The sequence below is a fragment of the Trematomus bernacchii genome, unplaced genomic scaffold, assembly GCF_902827165.1.
Source record: "Trematomus bernacchii unplaced genomic scaffold, fTreBer1.1, whole genome shotgun sequence".
NCBI classification, from domain to species: domain Eukaryota; kingdom Metazoa; phylum Chordata; class Actinopteri; order Perciformes; family Nototheniidae; genus Trematomus; species Trematomus bernacchii.
Genome location: NW_022987477.1, coordinates 6,028,487 through 6,056,437, shown reverse-complemented (window position 1 = coordinate 6,056,437; position 27,951 = coordinate 6,028,487). Strand labels below are relative to the sequence as shown.

The 27,951-nt window shown below is 38.1% G+C and overlaps 3 protein-coding genes across 3 annotated transcripts; 1 reads left to right on the top strand and 2 right to left on the bottom strand.

Moving 5' to 3' along the window:
- Positions 1–738: 738 nt before the first annotated feature.
- rmc1 (regulator of MON1-CCZ1) lies at positions 739–10,894 on the bottom strand. Its single transcript, XM_034147173.1, has 21 exons — positions 10,672–10,894; positions 9,759–9,835; positions 9,479–9,563; positions 9,064–9,120; positions 8,830–8,916; positions 8,495–8,635; positions 7,844–7,947; positions 7,480–7,569; positions 7,072–7,177; positions 6,823–6,931; positions 6,647–6,691; positions 6,001–6,054; positions 5,641–5,769; positions 5,040–5,146; positions 4,818–4,937; positions 3,568–3,645; positions 3,376–3,480; positions 2,940–3,008; positions 2,772–2,859; positions 2,066–2,203; positions 739–1,608 (listed from the first exon to the last, which is right to left on the bottom strand). Exons 1-21 carry the CDS (start codon positions 10,768–10,770, stop codon positions 1,529–1,531), a joined length of 1,968 nt encoding a protein of 655 aa, XP_034003064.1. The 5' UTR covers positions 10,771–10,894; the 3' UTR covers positions 739–1,528.
- A 422-nt stretch (positions 10,895–11,316) lies between these two features.
- On the bottom strand, positions 11,317–19,145 carry riok3 (RIO kinase 3 (yeast)). The gene is made up of 13 exons (XM_034147161.1): positions 18,818–19,145; positions 17,533–17,648; positions 17,070–17,215; positions 16,738–16,845; positions 16,525–16,634; positions 15,814–15,957; positions 15,609–15,736; positions 14,947–15,129; positions 14,427–14,586; positions 12,885–12,965; positions 12,691–12,780; positions 12,476–12,598; positions 11,317–12,033 (listed from the first exon to the last, which is right to left on the bottom strand). Exons 1-13 carry the CDS (start codon positions 18,845–18,847, stop codon positions 11,920–11,922), a joined length of 1,533 nt encoding a protein of 510 aa, XP_034003052.1. The 5' UTR covers positions 18,848–19,145; the 3' UTR covers positions 11,317–11,919.
- Positions 19,146–20,638: 1,493 nt separating this feature from the next.
- On the top strand, positions 20,639–27,901 carry LOC117496031 (clavesin-1-like). The gene is made up of 8 exons (XM_034147709.1): positions 20,639–20,864; positions 21,966–22,529; positions 23,003–23,173; positions 23,460–23,578; positions 24,098–24,272; positions 24,671–24,781; positions 25,324–25,541; positions 25,681–27,901. The coding sequence occupies exons 2-8, from the start codon at positions 22,431–22,433 to the stop codon at positions 25,757–25,759; spliced, it is 972 nt and encodes a 323-aa protein (XP_034003600.1). The 5' UTR covers positions 20,639–20,864; positions 21,966–22,430; the 3' UTR covers positions 25,760–27,901.
- The last annotated feature ends 50 nt before the right edge of the window (positions 27,902–27,951 follow it).

Sequence of the window (27,951 nt, the reverse complement as noted above, 5' to 3'; positions counted from 1 at the left end):
TTGCTTTATTTAAAACCTGTATGTTTCCAATTCGAAACCTATCTCTCTAGGATTAAGAACAGTCCGTTCCAACGAAAATGTGTATCAACACAAATAAATCAATATATTTTTCTTTTCCTGAGTAAAATAGATAGTTGAATTAGTCACTGGCCTGCTGTTTCCTCATTAATTAAAAGTTCCAGTTGCCGAGCCAGCAGAGAGGAGGTGGTCGACCATCTGGTGAGCATCACCTGTCTGAGGATAACCACAGCTTCTACATAGTATAATATAATATGACTTATTTTCACTATATTTTGATATTATTGAATTTTACTTTCTTTTTTGACATAGCCTACTATAGCTATATCTTTAATTTGGCGTACTCTACTATAAAATATTTCTAATAATTTCGTCATACTACATTGTCAAGTTATTTTCAGAAATATTTGTTAAACTACTATGACTCTTTTGCATTTTTTCGACATGCTTTACTATGACTTTTTTGTCATTTTTTTCAACATGCTATATTATGACTTTTCTTTCATTTTTAACACCATACCTGTACGCCTGGATTCTATACACTATAACGTGCCTTATTCCCACATAGAATACCATGTTAAATAGTATAGCATGTCGAAAAAATGCAAGAAAATTACAGAAACGACATAAAATACTGTTGTTTTTTTTGTTTTTTCGACATACTATAATCACACTAGGATGTGAATGCATCACAAGAAACAACACTCTTTCACACAGCTCTGGATTTAACCTTTTATTAGCTGTACATATGCTATATATCTATGTTTTTTTTACTAGTATTCAACAGAGCATTTAAACATATTTCCATCGTTACTTCATGCAGCCCAGTGCCGTTTGATTTTTAAATGAGAAATAATTATAACACAATAATAGATTCTTTATCATATAAAACATTCATACAGGTACTCAAACAATATGTCATTGGGCCCACACGTCACCTGAGCTGTAAAGGGTAAGTATGTTTCCAATGGTTTTTAAACTCCATTTCATGAAGTCTATAGGAACTTGTTATGCATTTCCTTGTTTACATAATTATAATATTTAAGTTGTCTCTGCTCACCTGTCTCTGATCATGTGACTGTGTACAGCAGAAAGTAGCAGACATGAAGCAGCTCAGTAATAGCATATACCAGCAGTTCATATCAGAGCTTCTGCAGGTACGAGAGGAATCTCAGAATAAAGATGCAGTACTTTAAGAATGCATTTTAAAACATTAAGTTATGTTAAGTGAATGTAGTCGTAAATGCATTAATTGTTTACCAGTCACTTGATTACTTTTTTGGAAGTAGGTGTTACTGTACATATACCAGGGACATTTTATTTGACTCAGTAGGGCTTTACTGATGAGCCATCGCACAACTTTGGAAAAGGATTTCACTGTCACAGTATAACCAGGATGTTTGTGCAAACATAACGAGAGTGTGCATTAACATGTGCACCGGTTCCCAGTGTTACTTCCTGTCAGCTGACATCCATGAGTGTTTACAGTCTGTGTTTCAGTTTGTGGTTCTCAGACAGTGGAGGCCTTCATCAGAGCCTGATCCCCAAACAGCTGCTTGAAGTGAACCACGTGCTCCTCACAGTGCTCTCCTGCAGGGGGGGGGGGGGGGTATGAGTATGGTATGAGTTATGGATTAGAGCAGAGGTGGGATAGTACATATTGGAGGTACTTGTACTTTGCTAGAGTATCTGTTTTCATAGCTTTAGCTACTTTCAGAATTTAGATTTTTGCACCAAGAGTTAATACAAAAACAACTTCTTAAAATAAGATGATGTCTAGAGATGTTGCATTAGGAGATTCATTTTTCAATACTTTAATTACATTTCTTCTATTATATTTTACTTAAGCCAGAAGTAAAAGTCTTGCATTAAAAAAGTAGAACTTTCACTTGTATCAGATTGTACTTATTAATACATACGATTAAAAGCTCGGAACGTTAATAATTATCTCATACATGTGTAGTATACACCAAAATACATGCAAAAAGTACTCATAAAGAGAGGAATATGACTTTAGATAATATCACTAAAGTGTGTGTTTCCTCACCGAGGTTGAACGCGGGGTTCCCTCTCAGCCTCTGGTTCCTCTGCTGGAAGGATCTGAACACGGTGTAGAACAACATCTGATCCTCCGTCTGCCGCGCAGCGTCCAGGAACTTTCGGGAGGACACGTTGTCATGGGCGCCTGGAAACAGTAAACAAAATAGATGGATAAAACTCATTTCTGCTAGTATTGTGACTGTCAAACTGTCCTTTTCCACATGGGGGAAACTTTATTTGAGGTCATAAATGGGCAGTTTTAGACAGCTATTATTTCCTAAACTTGACTTTATTCATTATTATTATTATGTTGGCAGTGATTGAAGTTATACCTGGCTAGCTGTAAACTTGGACCATCCTCGACTTTAATTTAAAGTTTACACTCTTTGTTTGTAGATTTTAAATCGAGAAATACTGCGGATCAGATCTCTAAACATTACTATTTTATTCTCAAAGTATTTCAAAAGTAAGTTCTACACAAATCATATTAAATCAAATTCCAAAGAAGTGCATTAAGAATGTTTTAATACTGCCCCAAAAGCTAATGTTTTTAATAATTGACAATGTGATTTTTTTTATTAAATAGGTTCACAGGACTGTTTTTTTATTTTTTTTAAACTATTGTTCTGATGAATTATTTTAAAATGTGACGTAAAAAGAGTAATAGGCTTTCCTAGATTACATCCTGTTAGATAGATAACATTTAAACGTACCGACGCTGCGGATGAATCTGAGCGCGCCCAGAACCTGCTGCTTGGACAGCAGAACCTCCACGATCTCATCGTTGGCCGTGGACAGACGCTGAAAACACACAACAAAAATGTAAATAAAAGACGTTTAAATAAAGTTTTTCCCTGTTTAAAGAATCTGTGTGTGTTTACCTTCAACATGTCCAGAGACAGCTGGTGGGCCGGAGGGTACGTGCTCTCCAGAGACAGGAGTAAACACGCCTGGACACATGTTAAAGAAAAAAAGAAGGAAAAACAGGATTTGCACATTAATTGATTTGTTATGTGCCCTGTGTGTTAGGGCCATTGTATTCATAAAGAATTACAACTCCTCTAGCTAGTTACAAATGTGAATCGTGTTTGGAATTTATTAAATCCTTAATTTGCAAGAAGAAACTCAAAAAAGGTTCAAATTCAATTAGAATGAGTTATGCTTGGATATACAACAAACCACCTTCACTTTGCACTTTTTTTGAGGACTCAGAACATTGGGGTGACATTTTAACATTATCTACGTGAACACAACAGCACTGTGTAAATGATGTTTGTGTATATCTAAATGGTGCATATGAAGGTAAGTATAGCTCACCAGAGGCTTGGAGTCGCTGAGCACGTGGTACTGCAGGAACTGGTGCAGCATGTAGAAGAGGTTGTGCTGCACCAGCGTCTTTATCACCAGCTCGTACAGGTAATGCTGAAACACACAGAGTAAAATCAGACTAAAGGTTTCATCTTTTTCCCCTTCAACACATTTTTCAGTGAGGTGTCTCTGCCTGTTAACCTGCACGGTGACCTGGAACTGGTTCAGAGAGCGGATGTACTCCATCAGCACCGCGATGACGAACTTATGAGACACACCCTGCAGGAAGCACAGAGAAAGACTCAATACATTTTATGTGTTACTTACATTTATATAGTGTAATATACATGTTATATATTGTGGTACAATTTGCACATTACTTTCTTATATTTATTTAAATATTTTCATACTATTTACTACATTGTTGGAAATGTGACTTTAACTTTATATGTTCAGATTATTTATCTTTTATTTTCTGATATTTCGTTCAATGAGTCAATCATTCCCAACAACACTAGAATAACTTGCAATGACCAAATAGCAGAATTATCCTTCTCTTCTTGACGTTTTTTATTTTAATTACTTGTAAGTATTCCTTATGTTGGTTGTAAATACTCTGATATATCCATTGAGATAAATGCCTTAGAAAATATAAATACATCTGAATCAAAGCCTTTAATATGCTAGTAATTCAACCTTTAATAAAGACTATTTTGCTTTAAAATAAATACAATCTATTAGCCAGTGAAAATGTGCCAATGAACTCCCATGATTATTTTATGATTTTATATAACATTCAAATTGAAGTGAGTGTCTACCTTTTTTTTTGAGAGCCCTTGTGGCAGAACATTACAGACTGTGATTTGAATAGTACATCCAGACTAAAGTAGCTCAGATACAAAATGCACGCAGGTGAGTGTTTTAAAGTGGTTTTTGTGAAGATATCTGGTTTGAAATGGGCTACATTGACATTTAAAATAAGTGGGTTCAGAGGCAGAAATACTTCTATATTAAACATTCATTTTCTGCAGACTTTTTGCTTTGTACGTTTCTCTCTCTCTCTGTGTGTGTGTGTGTGTGTGTGTGTGTGTGTGTGTGGTGTGTGTGTGTGTGTGTGTGTGTGTGTGTGTGTGTGTGTGTGTGTGTGTGTGTGTGTGTGTGTGTGTGTGTGTGTGTGTGTGTGTGTGTGTGTGTGTGTGTGTGTGTGTGTGTGTGTGTGTGTGTGTGTGTGTGTGTGTGTGTGTGTGTGTGTGTGTGTGTGTGTGTGTGTGTGAATTGCCAAATATTGCTCTGTTTCAGCTATTATTGGCAGCTTAGCTGTGTGGAGCAGGAGATGCTATGTGTTCCCTTAAGTGTTCTGTGCTGCTTAGCCCCGATATATTTGATTCCCTGTCTTATGTAATATAATTTGTGGAACCAAATAAAGTATTCAAATGTGTGTGTGTTCGTACCTTCTTCTCTGTGAACGAGGACAGGACGTGTGTGTACATGTCTGATTGGTCGATGACCGCCTGCGTTCTGACTGGACGTTTCTGAGCGGCGCTGCCTCGACTCGGACCGGACTCCATCGCCTTCAACACAGAAAATAAACACACACCGATCTTAAATTACAAAAAACAATACATACTTAGTTTGAAGTACTAAACGGTATTTTTTGAAGCCGTCTCCCTCACCACGGTGTAGCTCTGCTCCGCCTCCAGGTATTCTTTGTACACCTGGTTCAGTTTATCGAAGACGGTCGCCACCACGGGAAGACTTCCCTTCTCCCCTCCTTCCAGAACTGGGAATAAAGCAGAACATTAACATTTCATTCAACATGTAGTTTAAATGCACCAATGGTTGTTGCTCCTTTTTTATTGTCGATAGAAGCAACCGTGTTGCTTTGAGACTTTAACAGAGCAGATCATCTGCATTTTTTATAAATTGGTCACATATCAAATAATAAAATAAAGACAAGAAACATTTTTCTTCTTGTTTATTTTCCCAGATAATTCATTTGCAACCTACTAAATATACTTTCTATCAATTTCATATAATTAACATATTATTAGAAAATATATAAATGAAGATATTAAAATGTATAATTCATTATTAAATCTTATAAACATAGTAATGAAAACCACAATTTTACTTGTATAACTTCACTTGTAGAATGTCCTTTTGCCTTCATAAATAATAAGATACATATTACTTTTTTTGATGGGTAAATTACATTTTTTAGAGACGCACATTTCTTAGGACATGTGTATTTATATAACATGCAGCCATATTTACTCTGGGAGCAGACGGACAGGATGACCATCTTGCAGTCTCTCCTCCTCAGCAGGAAGTCCATCAGCTTCCCTTTGTCCTGCAGCAGGTTCACTGTGGGGGGGAGCTTCACCTGCAGGTACCACAGGTAACCTGAGAAACACACACATAAGATATTCATTAATGTCTATAGATGTTGATAAAAAGGTACAGAGTCCCATCATGACAAAATATTTAGTTTTCACTTCTGTTACACACTCCCGCTGCGCTGTGCCTTTGTCATAAATCAGTGTATCCTGTTATTTTATTAAGTACTAACTAAGAGATTACAAAAGTGAAATATAACCAGAATGAAAGTCCGCTGAGTGTGTGTGTGTTTCTCACCTTCACTGGCGCTGATGATGATGTCGGGTTGGAACACGCTCCAGGAGGAAGAGTCTGAGCGACGGTTAAAGATAAAGTCAAAAGTACATTTGAGTAGTTGAGTAGAAGTATAAATGATCATTTCATGGAAATATCCAAAGTAAAGTGCAAAGACCTCAAAATGTGTACTTAAAGGTGGGGTATGTAATTTATTTCAGAAAGACTTTTTGTTATATTCCATGGAATGCTCTTAACATCCCGATAGCAATGAATATATTAAATGCTTTGACAATAAATCAAAGGAGGAAGAGGCAGATTTTTCCCGGTTGTGTACTTTCAAATTCTAGCGCACTCGAGCTGGTTTCTCCAAAATGACATACCCCACCTTTAAGTCAATGTACGTACTTTCATTTCATCACACATTTTAAACTCCTGCTGGACTAAAGCAAAAACTAGAACTTGGTTTAAATAAATACAAATCTAAACACAGACACATGCGTGTTTCAAGAATAATCTTCCTGCACAAATGTCAGTAATAGAGATATTATATCATAGTAAGAAGAATATCCTGCAGACATACTTGCAATTTGTGGATGTATTAGAGTTGATACGTGTCAAACGTGTACTTAAGTAGTACTTGAGTAAATGTACTTGTAGTAAAGGATACAGAGCTGACATGGTACTGGAGGCTGAGAAGGAACAACTGCAGGACCTGCAGAGAGACAGAAGGAAAAATAAAACACACTATCAATATGTGTGTGTGTTAGGTGTGAGTATGTGTGTGTGTTAGGTGTGTGTTAGGTGTGTGTGTGTGTGTGTGTGTGTGTGTGTGTGTGTGTGTACCTGTCAAGGGAATCCTGTAGGGGTGTATGGAGCGTGCAGGCAGCACAGGTTGGTGTGTGTTCACCGTGCAGTCAGGCTCCTTCAGCTTGATGTCGAAGATCAGAGACGTCTGAAACACAAACACAATATAAATGTATATATTTATACAGTATAAAGATGATACTGGAGTGCAGTAGTGGTGTTAATGTACTTCCACCATAGAAACATTGAAAAACATGAATATAGATAAATCAATGAAATGTACTAAACCTGTGAGCTCTGATGATGAACGACCACCAGATTGTCCACGATGTTCAGAGCGAACTTCCCCGTCGTGTTGAGCCGCAGAACGTGACCCTTCTTACACGTACCCTCCCTGAAAACACACATTAAGATTAACACATATGTTTAACGACTACTAGAGATGCAGCATTTCAACAACCTGCGGATTCTAACTTCCCTTCGTACCTTTGTTAGTCATAAATAACAGATAAATACATGTACTTGTACCTTGGTTAGTCATAAATAACAGATAAATACATGTACTTGTACCTTGGTTAGTCATAAATAACAGATAAATACATGTGCTTGTACCTTGGTTAGTCATAAATAACAGATAAATACATGTACTTGTACCTTGGTTAGTCATAAATAACAGATAAATACATGTACTTGTACCTTGGTAGGTAATAGAGCACCACCTCTGCACAGGGACTGTTGGCTGTTCTGGAGTGATGCTTCAGATACATCACAAACAACTGGCCATATCTACACAGAGAATCATCATGAATATAATCAATATCAAAGAAGACAATTCAAGAAAGAGAGAGCACAAAAGAGCATTGAGACATTTTGGAGAGAAAGATTTAGAAAAGGAAGACACTCATCATCACTCGTCGTGTTACAATACAGTGAAAATATAAATAAAGGAAAATCGGACCAAAAAAAGAAAAAGAAGGCACTCATCACTTCAATGTTGTAATACAAAAAATAGAAATAAAAATAAAGAATGGATATTACAGTAGATTGAGGGTTAACTCACATGGATGCCATGGCGATGTCTCTCTCCGACAGAATCAGTTTTGCAGGTTTGGGGACAACCGGTAACTCGATCTCAAACTTTGACATCTTGGACATCGTCCCGTTCTGAAAGAATAATATATAAAAACCAAATGATTTAATAATAAGTGAATAAAAACTGTTGCTGCATCTATGCGGTGTTAGAAGAGTTCGGAAATAAGAGTAATGCACACACTGCAAACACAAAGTGTGTAAAAATAACTGTAAGCATTCATCCCCTAACAATCTGCGCTCAATTATTGTTTTTTATTCATAGTAAAATGTGTTATTTCTTCATACATTGCTTATATTTTCTCACATTGACATTTTTTGTTTGCTAAAAATCAACATTTGCCTGTCTGACTCTGCAGATTAGAACATTAAAGATTATTATTTAGAAAACGCTATTTTTAATATATTTTTTTTTGTGTGAAGTTGTGTATCACAGGTACTTCAATTAAAAATAAAGGATGTTAAAGTCAACACAGAGTTGTTGGCCAGCCTTCAACTTTTACATTTTTTTCTCAAATGTCCTGATATAAATAATCCACTTCTTTGGAAGAGTACAAATATTGTGTCTGTACATGTATCTTAATTAAAACAAGAATAAAATAATAGAGTGTGTGTTCCTGACCCTGAAGGCGAAGGGCTGCAGCACGTTGCCCTGCACCGTGGTGGACAGCAGGATGACGGCGGTCTCCGGACAGTACTGGTACCAGTTCACATTGATGCTCTGACTCTTCAGAAGCTTCAGGCTGCGCTTATCAGGAAACACCTGCAGCAACACACAGAATATAAAGGAAACTCACTCAGGAGACACACACTTTCACTTGAATGTGTTTTCAGATCAAATGATTGTGTCGTCCTGATCGTGCAAATTAAAATAGTCAGTATTCAAGAAAACAGATTATTCAAATATTAACTAAGCAGTAACCAAACATAACAACAAGTTAAATGTTTTGTATTTACCTGGTAAAACTCTATTCCTTGATCTGTGATGAAAACGATCTCGTTCCAGTTGGTCCAGCAGAAACCCAGAACACTTGCATTTTTTGTCTGAATGACAATAAAACAAACAAAAAACACAAATACAGTCATTTTGAGCTGCTCCTTATATTTGTTATCAGCCATTACTCCATATCTCATCTTAGTTCTTATCTGAAAATGAATTCAAATGAAGAGATAGAGACAGATAAAACTTACTTTGCATTCCTGTGTGAACTCTGTGTGAGGATAGTCAGGAATGAAGTTGATGAAATCCTGCAGACAACAAAGAATCAATACTTAGAGTTTCTCTCCAGATTAAAGCTGCAGTGGTAAACATTCCTTAGCTCCATTATTCAAATCAATCCTTTGAAATCAGAATCAGGTTTTTTGCCAAGTAGGTTTACACATACAGCAAATGTGCTTTGGTGTATACATAAACAATGAGAGGCATTCATTCAAAAGTAGCAACTTTGCTGATCAAATATTAAGACAAACCTTGCCTTGATTCAACGTTTGTTTTTACAATAATTCAAATGACTACAAACGTTTAATATGTTGATTATTTTTAGTCTTAAAATTACATTTCAACCTCTAACCTGGAGGATTTCATGTCATGTTCTGCCAAACTCACCACAGATTTTGAAGTCCTCTGAACTGCCAAGATTTTATTTCCAATGGAGAACTTTATACACTTAACTTCTCCTTTATCATCCATTCTGTGGAGGCAAACATGTTACACCATCAATACATTTGCCTAATTTCTAATGTCACAAATGAGGTGAATACAAAAACAAAGAGTTAATATCAATTAAGTTTAAGAGAGGACATTCTTTGTTCTTAGGTGCAATGTAACACAATATATTAATCCCATCACTAAACCCCTTCAGATATTCCAACACAGACTGATTTACCTGAAGGCAACACTGCTCTTGTCTTCCGGGCCTTTGACCACCACCCCCGTGGCTCCACCTGAACGCACCGCGAACACCTGCAGCCAGAAAGAAATAATCAGAAAAACAAGTGCAATAAAATCTGACTTTATTGCAGATTTTCAGATTTAAAATGAAGTACTTTCACTTGTTATAGAGTTATTCGAAATTGTTGTATTAAATGCAACATTTGGGGCTTTTTTAATTATTAGTTTTTTCTAACATTTTAGTGTGTTAATTATTTTTAGTTTTTTATTATTTGGTTGGATGAGTTGGACTGATGTTGGTCAAAACAAGCGAGTGGAAATAATATAAAATTAGTAAGAGGACATTTATAGCAATTGGCAAGGAGGTCACATCAGTCGCCTTTAATTTTGTTTCTATATAATTGATTTAATCAGACCGAAACATTTGAAAGGAAACTCATGATGCTGACCCTATTTAAAAAAAGAAATTATCTTGAATAACATGAAACTGTAACATTAAACAGCTGTGGCAAAAATAGAATAATATAACATGCTATAATAACTAGAAACTAAAAGGAACCGATGCAATAGGAGTACTTTTATACGTTAGGTACATTTATTTAGCAAGCAATATTTTTTACTTTTACCTCAATACATTTTCCTTTTAGTACTTTGACCTGTAGTGGGGTATTTTCAAACTGTGGTAATATAACTATTTCTCCAGATTCCAGATGTCAAAGTTCTTGTAATTATTAACTTAGCTGCCAAATAATGTATTTAAAATAAATGCATGTGTCATCAACCAGCAAACTGTACAGAAAGTAAACTATAACTAAAATGATTAAATGCTGTTAATAAAAGGGTTAAGAATGTTTTCTAAACTAACAAACTGTCAGTTAGTTAGCCGTCGATGTTTACTAGCTTCTGACCTGCTTGTTAGCTTCGTCGAAAAAGACGTTGTTGACGCTGGAGGCATGTTCAAACTGCACCGGGTTCTCACACAGCTCCAGGTAATGTTCCTCGCTCATCTTCACGCTTTGTTTTTTTATTATATAATTAGAATTACTATTGTTTTATACTTAATTCAGAGTGCTGACATTCTGAGAACCAGAAGAGGAAGAGTTCCCTTCAACTGGCGGCCATGACACTTCCGGTTTCCGCCTTCGTCCTTCAGAATAAAAGCGGAGAGTAAATGAGATATTAGGACATTTCAACAGCGGTGGAAGAAGTTCATTTTGTACTTAAAACATTTGCAAATACCACACTGTAAAAATGCTATATTTCAATAAAGGGTTTGGTATTCAAAATGTCAAAGTACAATCCTTTGAAAGGATTGTATTTTGTTATCTTATTTTGTTTGGGGCAACTGCATATTTGGATAGATTATGCTTTTATTGTGAAGGAGACGGGTCGGAAGTCTCCTTGTTTGTTTTGCAGCTGGGAGTCATGTGACAGTCTGACAATCACGTGCTTAACAGAGAAACACACTTATCTCTCAAACCTTTGAGTGCTTAACAGATAGTGTATAACAATATTTTGTTAATTGATCAATACATTAAAAGACAACACAAACGTTTTCATTTTCACTTTTTAATGTCACCATTAGGTCTGCTTAAAGTTACATAGCAAATTCATTACCTATCCATTAAGGTCAAAAACACACCTGATTTACTGAATCTCCATCACTGCAAACTAAATCTTCTACATTTACTGACATCATACTGAGATTACTTTTAATTTGCATGCATTTGTTCTCATGAGCTTTGATTTCAGGCGCCACAAAAACATTTAATAAGACGTTGTCTTATATCATGATCAATATAACATTGATATATTGCCCCGCCCTACACATAATCTCTACAAACTCAGAATTTTAAATGAACCTCTACGAGTTATCCAGCCGGATAGATGAGGTCTTATTTTATTTTGACTGTGATTCTTTCAAACACCGATAACGTCCCCTCCTCTCAGGATTTCAACCTCCAACACGGTGAAGCTCCTCTTGCAGGCAGCAGGAGGCGCTGCGTCCTGCTGTGTAAACGAAGCAGTTGGTGAAGGGTGGCTTGTTGGAGACAGGGAGGCACCCAGACCTCCAAATGGGGGAGGGCACCTCCATTATCTCCTCTTTTTAGAGCATTTTCATCACGTTGGGATCGTGAAGAGAGAGCAGCGGGGCGTTAGTCATCAGAATCTGGTATTAAAGGAGGACCGCCGTCCTCTGAGGTCACATGAAACGTTTTCTTTCCCCGGCGCTGCACGTGGTCCTCGTTACGCTTCTCATAGGCCATGATCTGTCAGAGAGAGAGAGCATTAAACTCCAATTTGAAATAGTTTCCTTTTTAAAAAATCTTCAATTCCAATCTGTATGAGGAAAGTGAGAGTGAAGACAAATGTTGTTTTAAGATATTGTTGGAAACTTTCTATTTGTAAAATGAATGATGCCCAGGAAAGAGAATATCAGTAGATGATGGAGCAGTGGACCAAATAAAGTTATACTACAATGGCCCTAATACAACGTAGCATACAACTGAATTTAACACATTTTAAGTATTAATTCAGTTTTCTTAAGTTTTTCTCTTAAGGTTAAGTCTCCTTCTGTAAACTTCCAAAACCTGCAGCAGAGACACATTCCACAACAATTTGTTTACAATTGTATTTATAAATTATATAAAATAATTCCCACATGCCTCTTTAAATTGTTTTTATTGATTTATGCGTGTGTGTGTGTGTTACCTCAGAAATGAACTCGGCCTCGGCCTCGTCCTCGTCCGGGGGTATGGCAATGTTCATTCCACTCACAGCGTTGAAAAGTTCGTACACAGTCATCGCCTCGCTCACACCTCTCTTCTGGAAGAACTGAGGCAGAAAACACAAGAGATAAATTCACATGAAGAACTTTGATCAGAAATATTTTTTTAAAAGAAGCTGCATGTGGAAGGAAACCTCACCGTGGAAACGTTCCTGCAATCTCTGAAGAGGAACTCCAGAGCGTGAGGATGACGAGGCTCGATGGACTGACTGACATCTATCAACCACACCTGCAAAAAAGAAATACAATGAAAGTGAGAAAACAGGAAGATGCAAAGAAGGACGATTTATGGGGCTTTAAAGAAAGAAATCATTAAATAAAAGATGTGGTTACCTTTCCTTCGTGCCACAGCATGTTGTATTCACTGAGATCAGCATGAACCAGATTACACTTCTGATACATCTGCTGCATCATCTGCAAAAACATCAAGACAAATAAGGTTAAAAGGTAGATTTGCACACCCTAATATAGTTTTATTCAGTCCAAAAATAACAACATAATAACTACAGTCTTAGTTGTGTGTTTTGAAGACATTTAGCTATTATTCCTATGGAGGATAAATGCACTTATTGTTGGCTTTCTTATGTAATTATTATTTTCAATTGTCTGATTATATTTGCTCCATTTCTTTTATTTTTGATCATTTCTAAATGTATAAAACCTCATAACTGTTGGGTATTTAATTTTTTAATTATTTTGATTTGATTTACTTCGCATATTATTTGTAAATGTGTTTTGAAAAGTGTATTATTATTGTCTATTTGGTTTTTGAAATATATTTAATTGTCTGATTTAATTTGTCAAGTTTCAACCACAAAGCAAAACTCTATTTGTAAGCTGCTATATAAACACATTTCAATATATTTATTATTAAGCACAATAATAAAGGTTATTGATTGACTACCTATATGACTTTTATCATTATTATTATTATTATTTTGTATCCTATTTATTGCTGTATACATAAAACATGTACACATTCTATAAAGTTCCCTTAAAAGTTCACTGCTAAAGTCATTATTTTACACTGAATTAATTTTGTTTACATGTCTGACAGTTCAGTTGCACTGTAATGGCGCGTTTCCACTACAGCGCGGAGCACGGTTTAAGAGGGCTGTGACGTCAGCGGCCCGTCTTTGGTTGCGTTTCCACTTGGCCTAGTACCGGCCGGCGGGTCCTAATTCACAGTTTTTCTGGCCTCATAAAATCGTGGGTCTAGGGCCAGAGACAACGAGGCTGAGTCGGGCTGAGTATGCTAAACTAGAGAGAGCATCGCTGGCAAGGGGGCTACAACTACAACAAGATGGACATATTTGACCGTGATTTAATTGTAATACACGTTTCAAAATGATGCCGAAGTAACAACATACTGATACCGGTTAGTAAAAACCATGAATTAATGCTTTGTCAAGTCTGCAGACAGACGGCAGGCGAAAAACCTTTTAAAATGCATGTTTTCTAAATGAAGATTGGCTAAGCTAACGCAGTATATGCTCCGACCGTCCACACTCACAACAACGGCCTATACAGACATAAATAAAGCAGCGACTGTATTCACCATGACACAGGCAGTCTGTGGTTTGTACTTGTTTAACTTTTGTCTAGTTTCTGAACAGATATGAGGAGCTGTGAGCTCTGAGTGCTAACAGCTAACGGCTGTGTTGTTTTTCTGGGGTCCTCTGAAGATCACGTCACGGCTCCGCCTACACTGCGTTACTATAGATACTACCCCAGTTCCTAAACTGTAATGGAAATGCGCCATAAAGTGAGCCAGTCCTAACGAGGCCTAGCCATACCGAGCGAGGCCGTGTAGTGGAAACGCGCCATAAGTAAACTAGCAGTACAAAGTTCACTTCCTGCGGTCCTGGTACATACATGTAGGACCTGGTAGAAGGCGCTCTTCATGTCCTCTGAACCCAACTTGACGTCCTTCAGTTTGGGAGCAGGAATGTGATCCTTCCCGATGAAGGACATCACCAGGATGTGCTTCTTCAGCAGCACCACCTCGGGACAGGGGATCTCCGCCTTCCTCATCCTGAACACATAAAGAAATTAATAGAGAATGAAAAAAATGCATGTCTGGAGGAATTATTAGGGGGGGGGGGGGAAATGCTAATAATACATAAAACAAAAAAATATATTCAAGCATTTTCTCGGGAAATAAATAAATATGACAAAAACAATTAAACTAAATACCAACTTATGTCACATGTTATCAATGTATTAACACCAAACACCACTTTAGATCTTAATAAAAAAGACATGTCTGCATTTATTTAAGAGGGGAAAACAAACACCAAAAAAGGGAAAAGTTGTTGTTGGCACCTGGTTGTAATACAGTGGAATAACCCTTTAGATAAATAAATAAAAGTCCTAATAGGATGAGGGGGTGTACCTGGTCAGGTTGTGCATCTCCTTCTCAGCCCAGAGCCTGATGACCTTTCTTGGGTTCAGTTTGCTGAAGCGGTCGATGAAGCGGTAGTCGTCTTTGATGTAACGGTCTCTGTTCTTAAACTCGTTCAGCGTCGTCTTGAAGACCTTCAGCACGACTTCACTGGGAACAGGCTGCTCCTCCAGACTACAAAACACACAGAGGCAAAATGTTTGGGTTAATGATACAGCTCCTGTTCTATATATTAAAAAAAGGGAAACATCAGCTCCCTAAAGTCTGAGGGAAAATTCACAAAGTGATTACGCTGTGTTCTCTCTGCTCCTGTGCTTTTTGCAACATGTAATATGGTCGATCACAAGAGAATTTCACGAACAACTGAACAATGTTGGAGTGAAATTATAAGCATTTTCTGAGAAATGTTGTTGTCTGAAGCAAATGTATGTGCAAAAAGCACCTTGTTGCTTGCATTGTCGCATTTATTTGAAATGAAATGATCCCAGAGGTTTCTAAGTGCCGGCCCTGATAAGAGCTGTTTTATTTCAATAGATGGTAGGACAGGAGCTTCAATGCTTTTTGTATTCTCTACAGGGCCCAATGTAGAGGAAAATATCTTTAAAACATATACGTATAAATGCTCATTGGTCTTTTTCCTGACATCCACCCACCTCCCTCCGTCAGCGTGGAACACCACCGACTCCTTCCCGGTGCTGATGCAGCCGTTAATGTTCTCCAGCACGCCAGCGTTCACCATCTTGTACATCAGCAGGCGAGTGCGGGGGTCCACCGCTTGTTCCTGAGGAGAGACAGTTTTAATATGACGTAGAACAACTCTCTTTATTATTATTATTAATAAAGTGTTTTTGCACGTACAGCGGTGGAGTGCTCCTTCTTCTCGTGCAGCCGGGCGCTGCGTCTCTGCTCGTTGTAGCAGTGCTGCTTCAGGGAGTTGTACACCTGGTTGGATAACTTCAGGTCCATCCCCAAACCGTCTCCAATGTGCACCCCAGGAGCAAACTGCAGCAGGAGGAGAGGAAGTCGTTTTTACATTGGGTTTAACATAGTCCAAAAGTTCATAAGAAATTCAACCTGCACATTTCTCCAAACGACATTAAATGCCCAGAAAATGAAATGTTCACATTGTAGAGGGCTTATCTTAACTGAACCAAAAGGAAAGTAAATATTAAAATGATTTGTCAATAATCCTCAACATGAAGAAGATACGTTTTTAACAAAGCTAAAGCATTCCCTGTTGCGGGTGCTAGTGGAGCCTCGCAGATGGGGGTGCTGCAGTCCCCTCAGAGCACAGTGGGCTCACAGGGAGGGGGGGGGGCAGGAGCTCCAACAATCCGTGTAGGACAGAGTGAATACACATACTATACAGAGATGCTGTATGAGAAACCAATGTGAGTTTGGAAAATTGCACAATATAAATCTATTCTAGTAGACCTCAACAATGGAATTATGATCAGTAGAAATGGCCATGACATGGGACATTTAAGTAAATAATAATAACAATGTTTTTAAAGGCATTTGAAATAACATTGACCATGTAATAGTAAATAAAAACGTTGCGTGTCCTACATTGTCCATGCGTGCGGTGTTCTTGCGTCCGCAGGTCTCTGCATCGTGTTTGGTGGTGATGTTCTTTCCTTTCCCAGAGAAGCCTCTCCTGGGTGTAGTCTGAGGTTTATCTGATAAGAACATAGAAACACACTCTGCTTTAATACATGCACCTCCCCTAATGGTACTGCCAGGTGTTTCTGTTATTTTGTCCACCCCCTGCAGGAGTCTCACCAGCTTTGTAAGGGTCGTCTTTCGTGTCCTGCCAGTCCACCTCGTCCTCGGAGCTGTCGCTGTCCTCGTAGGGATGAACCATACGGTAGTTCTCAAAGGAGATGGACACTGAACAAAACATCCAAACTGTCAGCTTTACAGAACATTTGACCATATCCATTTTTATAAATATTTCCTCCCTATAAAAGTGGGGATATAACAGGCCGAAACATTCAGGACATTGAGTTACAGTGGAGGTTTTTTTATTAGTATGGTATGAGTACTTTTCCTAAATACACTTAATATCACACACTTACAAACAATAATAATAACAATCCCATTTAAGTAAGAACCTTTGCTGTCTCCGTTGAATCTCTTCTCCTCACGGCGCAGCTGATCATCAAACTCGCGGTCGAACTGCAGCTGCAGCATCTTGGCGAGCACCTGGTCGGAATTCGTTTCCAAAACTTCGTCAGACAGCAGCAGATCTACAGCCGGACTGAAACACAGAGAGAGAGGAAATAAATCGTGAACAGAAGACCGTCAAATCATTTGAGTTTTTTGGTCTTAGTATTCAAGCTTCAAATTTTTTTTTAGAGAAGTGGCTAATTGTGATTAATCACAGATTGTTATTGAGATTTATCGTGATTAATCATAGATTATTATTGTGATTAATAATACTTTTTTAAATGATTGACAGCACTAATATTTACATTTCCACATACAAGAGTTTTAAAAACATTTCTTTATTTGCTGTTAGCATTATACACACATTCAGATTGTGAACACAGGTGAGTCACACAGGTGAGGACCTACTCAGTGAGGGTGGGGAAGACGTTGTCCTCCTCCGTCAGCTGATTGGCCAGCTGTTCGCTCATCACATCTGTCAGAGAGCAGGCGGGGGCCGCAGGGGCCACGTGCCCCCACGGGCTCTGGATAAAACACAAAGAACACACATATTATAACACTTAGGAACACACACGCACACCAAAACACTTTTACACTGATGATAAGCTGCGAAACAAGAGCAAAAGCCAGTAAATTAGCTACACCTGGCTGAAATTGTTGTAGGTTTAATGAAACCTATATACATGAAAATATAAGTCTGATCCATTTTTCTGTATGTAAAATCTATAAATAAAGTCTGTATGAAAAACTGTACAAGCTTGGTGTTCACATGGAAAGATGAGGACAACATCTAAAAGATGTTTATTTGCAATTGATAAGATAAAACAGTAAACAAATAAAGGTAGCCTGGCTGCAGATATTAAAGCACCTTTGGACTTTATTTGTGAATGAGGCAGTCACCAGTGTGATGAACACACAGAGTGAGTCATAATGGAATTATTCATACAGTGTAAGGTCAACACAGGATCCAGAAGTGAAGCAGAGACATGTTCAGACATGTCTGAGCTCAGTCCACACCCACCGTTCTGATGGGTTTTTAGGGCCGAAACTGTTCTTATTTATATAATTAAGATATCAAATTAGGGTTTATTTAATTTATTTATAATCTGCCATTTACTCCTGTTCTACAATTTCATTTTATCGTTTATTTGAACCGGGACAATGCACATTGTTGAACATTTTAAACAAAATAATGCTTTCAAATGTAAATGAGCCGGATTTTTTTTAGCTTCGAGCTCATTTCCATCCGTAGTCCCGTCCCATGCATACTGTTTTTGTTTACATTTAACTGTAAGCAAATGTTGTTCAGCCAGTGTTGAACCTTGTCATTTTAGGATTTCTCAGTGAGATATGTTATGTCCTTTAATTTTATAATCAGCTATAGTCACTTACTAGCATCTGAGTTAACGTGATTATCGCAAATAACAGAGTTTATTTTGGAGCGAAACTTATGCCAACATATCTCTAATCATGGCACACCCAGTGACCAGAACCCTGGCAGCTGCGGACTAATGTGTCCAGTCACTCAGTGAGCTAAATTCGGCCTTTTAGGCAGGCGACTTTCAAAGAGGCCATGTTAGAAAACAGCTAAGCAGAAGCTAAAGCTAGCAGGCTAGGTAGCTCACCGACATAGCTTCGTGGATTTGAACACAATTGAAGGTATTACACAAAATCAAATGATACAAAAGCTTACCTTTGGCGTTACTACTCCTATTTGATCCATGATTAAAACAACTTCGATTAGTCGTTGTTTTACTTGAAGATTGAATGGTGGCTAGCCGCTGAGCTAATGTTAGCACACTCCGGTTGGGGCAGATCTGGAGACGAAAAGGTCCTGAAAAGAGGCTTCAACAACGTTCCGCGATGTGACAACTACACACAACAATTGTATGAACTTAACTTCAGTGAGTGTAAGAAGATAATGTTCGAGGTTTTTCTTTCAAATAAGTTAACAGTGTAGACGAGGTAGATACGATTTCTGTGAGGAGTTTCCGAGCTGAGTGGACCCTGGAACAACAGGAATACGTCACTAGGCCGGAAGTCTACCGCCCGCCTTGACAACATAATAACTAAAATAAAAACAACAAAGCAACAAAAAGGCCGGTTGTCATGTGTTATAAAAATGTGATTTGAAATATCATGAAAAAAATCAATAACGTAAATTAAGAGTATGTGATATAAAGACATAGTGTTCGGTGAAATATAGCAATATAATATAACATAACATATGGAAACACATGATTGAATGGAATGGTATGTCAAATATAAAACTATGAGTATAACATGTCATATTATATAAGATTATAGTGTATTATGATCTTAAAGTGATAAATACAATATAATATACAACATTTCCTTTGGACATTTACATTCTTACAGGGATCAATACATCTTATTAGTGAGAATAATTATTAATACAGAATGATTTCTAATGTTTTAATTTAATTAATTAATTAATTTATCCATTTATTATAAAATAAAGTCGGTAAAATCGATTAAATAAGCATATACTTATAATATTTATATAATAAATGTGTACAATTTGAATCAAACTAGTGTTTAATTAAAATAATAATATTGTTTGGCAGATTTTTCCCATGCATGTCAATTTGCGCATACACGTGTGCTCGCACCAGCTGCTTCGTACGCGCAATCAATCTACAATCTGTCCAGGGTTCCTCATGAACGCGCGTGGCCGTCAGCCGCTGTCGTGCAGGCAGGTAGGTCAAACCAGACAGGAAACGAGAAGAGGGTGGCTTCAAAATAAAAGCCTCGAATTTGTTGCCATTTGTTGTTTGGATTTTTGTATTTGTATGTATGCAATTTTGTCCTGGTAAATGTTTATGTATGTCGTTTGTTTCTTTAGTGCCTATACATATATATATAAAGAAACAAGTGTATATATGCTGCTTTAGATGCTGTGCAGTAGTTTGTTTTTGTTTTGTTTTTTTCTATTATCTGCTTACTAGATTCTTTTTTGTACTCAACAATTTAGGTTTGTTGTTGTAAAGTATTTGACTGATGTTTTGGTCCAAAACAATCTATTAAGTAAGAGAAAGAGAAAAACAAGCACTCAAAAAGTAAATAATCATAATTAGTCAAACAAAAAATACTATAAGAAATATGAAATAAATAAATAAAGTAATGTAAAATATATCTTGATTTAAAACGCTGTACGGTATTTGTTATACAAATAGGTATTGGCTCAAGTTTATAAAGTACATTATAAAGAATATGTGCAAGTCAAATATACGCTATAATAAATTAATTGTATAATATAAATCAAATTTACTTCATAAAAAATGAATGCATGAAAGAACTCCTTCAAACTAGACCCTTAAAATACGTTTCAGGTCTTTATTTAAGATGTATGATGAGAACAGTAAATGTATGTGGTAGGTTTAATCTGTGAGTAAATCAAATTTTCTTTTGAAAGTGCTGACCGGAAGCCTTGCTCTTTATTTTGAAAAGCTTGACGGTTCGGGAGCATCCTGACGTCTTCTCGGAGCACAAAGTAAAAACGCATCTCATCAGAGAGATGCTGCTACAAAGCCTGCACGGATTATACAAGGACGGTCTTTCAACACATCTGACGCCTTCAGGGAAGCTTTTATATTAATTGTATTATTTTTAATTTTTGACGGCAATCTGTTATTTTGTCCGCGGGATGCCGATGGCCACCAGCAGCATCAGCACCAGCAGCACCGGAGGGCCGTGGATTCAACCAGCACACCTAGCAGGTCGCTCCTCTCTCACTGATGTATTGCTGTTCAATTAAATATATAATTAAAATACAACAAGCTGCATGCAGAGGAGCTTAAATGGCTCACTCCTGGGGGATTTTCTTATTTGGGATCCTTTAGAGGACATTTAGCGAGGATACACGCGCACCTTCATATCATGAGGGTGACTTTTATCATTACATTGACTGGGGAAATGAATATACAATTATTCACATTCAATTCAAACATTTACCTTCAATATAATGTACAATAAGAGCCACATCCGGGCATTTCAGTGTTTTATGTTTGATCTCAAGGATGGAAATGTAAAACAGAGCCCTGTGGGACCTTCAAGTGTCTCAGTTTTTTTCATTATCTGTCTCTGTGGACAGATTGGACGACATCTGACACAATTAATGTGCAGGCAGATGGGGATGAGTTGGGGGGGGTGGGGGGCAGAAAGAGCAGGGAGGGGGGGGTCATCTGAGATAAAGATAACATGTATTGATCCTTATGAGAAACAGCAGCAGTGCAAGAACAGATGATATTTATAAATATAATGAAATAAAGTCTATATAAAGAGCATGTACCATTTTAAAAGTAAAGTAAAAATACAGCATAATTTACTATGTTATTTTATTACAAAGTGTATTGTATGGAGTACTAAAGCTGCCCTTATAGTAAAATAAAATAAGCATTTATTAAATTATTAAATATACACGGATATAATAAATACAAATGAATGTATGTCAAACTGTTCTTTTAAGTTATAAAAAAGGCATTCATTTTTTACAATGTCAGCTTTAGCTCTATATATAGAGGACAACAAGAAAGGAAAGTAAATGCAATAAAACAATAGTGTGCATTGGGCCCTAAGACATTTTTTCTAGAATCTTCCTGACATTTTTAGGAAAAATTCATTAATTAATTTAGCATGATTATCCTCAACAGATATAATGAAAACAAAATAGTTGCAGGCTTATATTCTGAAATTCATCATCCCGGTTTTTAAATTCCCAAACTCTAGAATAAACTACAAATAAACCCCTGAAGAAATTGACTAATTTAAGATCGGTGTAATATGTATACTATACCTGTACTGTCTCCTCTCTCCTGCAGGCTGAGACCTTGCTCCCTTGCCTGACCTTTGACCCCTGCAGAAAAACGACAGACTGATCACCATGATGCAGCAGAGAGCTGACTTATAAGAAACCTGAAATACAAGCAGAAAGATGACAGAGAGCCGGAGGAGGAGGGAGCTGAAAGACACTAAACGGGAGGAAAAGTAGGGCAAAATAAAAAAGGATGTGAATGTCGCACCGACACTGACCTGTTTCTTCATCAAACCACCTGCAACAAGCTTCAACAAAAACCAAAACACTTTCAGCTTCCTGCAGAAATGTGAGAGGAAGACAGCAGCGTGATTGTTTCTTACCGACAAAATCTGTAAATGTGGAGTATAAAATCAGAGACAGCAATTAAGATTGTGTTACAACGACAACCAAATCAACAAGATTGTACAACAAACTGTCCGGAGAATTGTCGGAATAAAACTGTAATTTGTGCGGAGACTTAACTCTCACGATGACGCACCTCCACGCCGGCCTGAGCCCAGAGACCACGGAGAAAGCTCGTTTGGAGCTGAATGAAAACCCAGACACTCTGCATCAGGACATCCAGCAGGTACTTCAAATATTATGTTGGTCTTAATTAACAATATGTCCAGCTCCAACAGGGAGACCAACATACATTGGTAAAAATACTGAAAAAAAACCCATTATATTGTTTTTATGTTGCTGTTTTTTTCATGGAGGACTAAAGCTTCAATTATAATGAATACATGTTAGCAATTGGGTTTTTTATTACTGCATTTCCTTCTTTATTATTGTATTTATTTATTTATCAGTATGGCAGCTTCAGCCCTCCATATATTCCAAGTAAAAAAATATTTTAGTAGTGCAAATTCCCAAACAAATCATCATTTAATTAAATTACAAAAAGCAATTGACATGCTGTAAAGTTTCAGGATCTAATTTGAGCTAAATATGTCCTAAAATATTGGTTAATATTTGATTTAGATTATGATGAATTATTTACTTTTAAAACCTCTTACTGCTCATCCTTATTTTCCTCCTGTGAATGTGTTTCTTCTCGAGGTGCGGGACATGATCGTGACGCGGCCGGACATCGGTTTCCTGCGGACGGACGACGACTTCATCCTGCGCTTCCTGCGAGCGAGGAAGTTCAACCAGACGGAAACCTTCCGGCTGCTGGCCCAGTACTTTCAGTTCAGACAGCAGAACCTCGACATGTTCCAGAGCTTCAAGGTACCACTTTTCTCTGGGTGTTACCTTTAGATATTTGGTTTCAAACCCTAGAAGTGTAAGAAATCCTATACTCAACACTGTATTTGAGAGTTCATTTGCAAAAGAGCTATTCTTACAATGGTTGATTCATATTCCCTTGATTATAATAATAACAACTAAAATATTAATAATCTTGTTTGACCAAAATCAATTTTTTGCCAGTATTCAAAATTAAAGTCCAATCCTTGTTAACTTTTTTTTTATCTCCTCCGGTGAGATTCTTTAAATGTGCTCTGTTTCCTGTCAGGTGGACGACCCCGGGATAAAGCGCGCTCTGATGGACGGCTTCCCAGGTGTGCTGGAGACTCCGGACCAACACGGCCGCAAAATCCTCATCCTCTTTGCCTCCAACTGGGACCAGAGCAGGTAACACACACACACACACACACACACCACACACACACACACACACACCACACACACACCACACACACACACCCACACACACCACACCAGCACACACACACACACACACACACACACACACACACACACACACACACACACACACACACACACACACACACACACACACACACACACACACACACACACACACACACACACACACACACACACACACACACACACACACACACACACACACACTATTGATGGGAACACAGAGAGCCTAATGAGTCGTTTCTGTATTTACAGTAGCGCTCTGTTGAACTAATGACGAGCTGGTTAATATCCTCACCTCAACCTTCCTTCTCAACTTTGTTTCCTTATTCCTGCTCCTTCTCCTCTTCTTCCTCATGCTCCTCATCCTTCTTCACCTCTTCATCCACTCCCCCCCCACTTCTTCTATCTTCCTTATTGCCCTCCTCCACTTCCGCCTTTCCCTTTCCTCTTCTTCCTCCCCCCTCCCCCCTCCCTCGTCAGGAACTCCTTCACAGATATCCTGCGTGCGATCCTCCTCTCCTTGGAGGTGCTGATAGAGAATCCTGAGCTTCAGATTAATGGATTCATCCTGATAATCGACTGGAGCAACTTCTCCTTCAAGCAGGCGTCCAAACTGACGCCCAACATCCTGAAGCTGGCCATCGAGGGTCTGCAGGTACACACACACACACACACACACACACACACACACACACACACACACACACACACACACACACACACACACACACACACACACACACACACACACACACACACACACACACACACACACACACACACACACACACACACACACACACACACACACACACACACACACACACACACACACACACACACACGTTCTGTCTCCTCTTTGTTTCCTCTGGTCTTTTCTTCTTTTCTGTGTCCTTTCTCCTTATCTCCTCTTCTTGTCTCTCCCTCTTTCTTTTCTGTTTTTCGTTCCTCTCCTTGTCTCTTCTCCTTGTGTCCTCTCCTCTCATGTTTCTTTCCTTGTGTCCTGGTGTCTTGCTATCCTCGTCTCCTCACCTCCTTGTCTCCTCTCCTCAGGACAGTTTTCCGGCCCGTTTTGGAGGGATCCACTTTGTGAATCAGCCGTGGTATATTCACGCCATGTACACCATCATCAAGCCTTTCCTCAAGGACAAGACCAGGAAAAGGGTACAAAGTCTTATTCTCTTTCTTCTGCTATTTCTTTTTCATCTCGTCTCTCCAATTGTCTTCCACTTCCTCCATTTCATTTTCACCTTTTTCTCCTGCTCTTCTTTGTTCTTATTTAATTAACAGATTTTCGTCTTTTATCTCCTTCGATTATAACACCCTCCTCCCTTGTTTTTATTTTCTCCTAATTTCCTCTTATCTCCTTGCTTGCTATCCTCGTCCCTTCTGCTTGCTTTCCTTGTTCCCATGCCCCCTTTTCTTGTCCTCTCTTCTACTTGTTACCTGTCTTTTCCTCATTTCCTTTACTTGTCTCCTCTCTCCTGATCTCTGTCTATTCTCTCTTCTCCTGTACTGGCTTCCTCCCTTTCACTCCTCTTCTTGTTTCCTCTCCTGTCTACTTATCTCCTCTCGTTGCTTCCCATCCTCACCTTATTTCCTATCCTTGTATCCTCTCCCCTTGTTTCCTCTCATTTCCACTCGTTTCTTCTCCTTGCTACATCTCCTTGATGTCCTCTCTTGCGTCCTACCCTCTCTCTCCTCAGATCTTCCTCCACGGGAACAACCTGAACTCGCTGCACGTCCTCCTGCAGCCGGAGTGTCTCCCCTCAGAGTTTGGGGGGACTCTCCCTCCCTACGACATGGGGATCTGGGCGAGGACGCTGCTGGGACCCGACTACAGCGACGAGACGGAGTACACACTGACCTACGACGCTCTGCATGTGAGGGAGAGCTGCGGGGGAGATAAGGAGCTGATGAAGAGGTGAGGGGGGGGGAGACAGGTACACTTTAAAGAGATGGGAGGGGGGGAGACAGGTACACAGAGAAGAGGTAAGGGGGAGACAAAGATCCTCCTCCTCCTCCTATCTGAGTATCAGATTCATTTCTTCTCTGGGTTTCAGGTCTCAGTCGGTGGTGGAGCCAGGAACTCTCCGACAAACGGACAGAGAGACCAGCACGCCGCTCCTCGCCCTGGACTGAACACACAAACACATACATACACACACACACACACACACACACACACACACACTAGAGCCGTCACACACACCGCCCCGCACACACATCATGTACAGACTGCAACAGACACCCACTTTTAGAAACACTGCTGTGTATCAAGCTGGTGGCGTCCTTTAGCAACATGAACTCTGACAATGAATTTCCTGTACACACACACACACACACACACACAGTCTGTCTCTGAGCCGCATAATGCCTCCCAGCTGAGCCTCTCTGCAAACAGCAGCATCTGTCAACAACAACAAGCACACACTCTGAAGTATATGTTTGTGTGTGTGTGTGTGTCGCCTTCAGCTTCAAGTTTTAATTCAGTAATTCTGTCAGAAACAAGGGGGAATGTATGAGGAATGTAATCTGTTTCTGAGACTGAAACTCTATTTAAACCTCAGAGGAAATCGCTGACAAAATATAAAATCATATCCATAAAAATTAAGAAACATTCAAAGCGGGTTCCACCAAAAGAAATACATGTTTTGATTCAGAAGTTAAGACAATGCTTGTTGGTGAAACTCAGCCTTAAATGTTTGAAAGAGCATTAATCTTTTGCTTTCGGATCTTAAATCTACAGTTCAGGTAACTGACAGGGCGGCTCTAACTTCTTTATCTACTTGCTGGAGTATTTCCTCAAAATATTAATCAAATACTTTGTATTTTTCTGACATTTATGTCCCGATAATCTGAAGGAGAAAGACATTCATTAAAACCAGGAGGACGAATAAGAAACCTCACTTTGGTAGAATCATTTCACCTTTTTTCTTTCTTGTAAAAACCACAGGCACTTTGCACACGTTTTTCTAAATGAAAGCACTGCACATGTTGCCACCAATTGCTAAACACTATAACGGGATCACATGCATGAAAACTTCAAAACAAATATTCTACCAGAGTGAAATATTTCTTTCAGATAAAGTATTGTGCTGTGAAGAAACCATAGGATGCCAAATCATCACCTTTACCCTCGACTGAAGTGTAGGGAAAGATTGTTTTTATTGAATCTAACTTATTAATATTATGAAGATTGTACATTATTGTTATAAGTATTATCACACTGCAAAAAGACTGACACTCTTGGCCTGTTTTATCCTGAGATATTTGAAGTGTAATTATCATCCTGCGCTGTAAAACGTTTCATGTACTTCTGAGGAAAGAAAGGTTAAGTAGCAGGTTGATCATTTCACCAAATATCTTGAGGAGTATTTGTAAATTATAAAGGCCAGTGTGTCATGATTTTTTGCAGTTTGACTCATCAGGGCTACACTGATCTCCACTCGACTGTAATGTAATGTATTTCCTTTCAATGAATGTATAGAAGTAAACATTTACACCAACGGGAATGTGCTGTGATTCATTTAGGCATGGGGCTCTTATTTTGTAAGGGATCATTAAAAAGCAACACGTGTCATGAAAATCCAAAGAAACACACACTTTTGTTTAGTGGTTTTTATTTTTTTCTGAATTTTTCCTTTATTTTTATTATAAATATAAATCATCTTTGACAACATCTTGTGTTTTCTGTGCAAACGGGATGAAAAAGTGAAACTGAAAACTTGATGAACTGAAAGAAAATGCACTGTGGTAGAAATTAAGGCTTTTTTCATAAAATGCAAAAGAAGCGTTATCTTAAATGGGTGCGAGACATTTGAAAGTGAAATGAAAATATTATTTTTATATTACACAATATAATCTAAATCTTTTTTTCGTGGCAAAAGCTATTCTGATGGTTTATTAGTGACACCAAAATATGAAGCCTGTGTAATATTCTGAGAAAGAAACTTGGGGATTTAAGTAGTTCCGTTATAGCATTTTTTGGGATATTCCAAGAGTGGTCAATTCACGAAATAACTCGCAAAGTAACAAAAGAAAACATGAATATTTCCCAAGATTATAGTGGTTGGTTTACAAAAATGCCGTGAGAAGGAGTCCCTTATTCTCAGAAAATTGAACATTATTTTCATGCAAATTTAACATAATTTTCTACTAAACGTTATACTTTTGAATCTCAGAGAATATACAAAAAGCATTTCCTGTGAGCATTTGAGTTTTTTTTCTTGTTAACTGCCGGTGTTTTTTGCGTAATTTCAGATTTTAATTTCAGATAATAAATCATTTTTAATTGTAGAAGAAAACATTATTTTCTAGCAGGTTTATACATT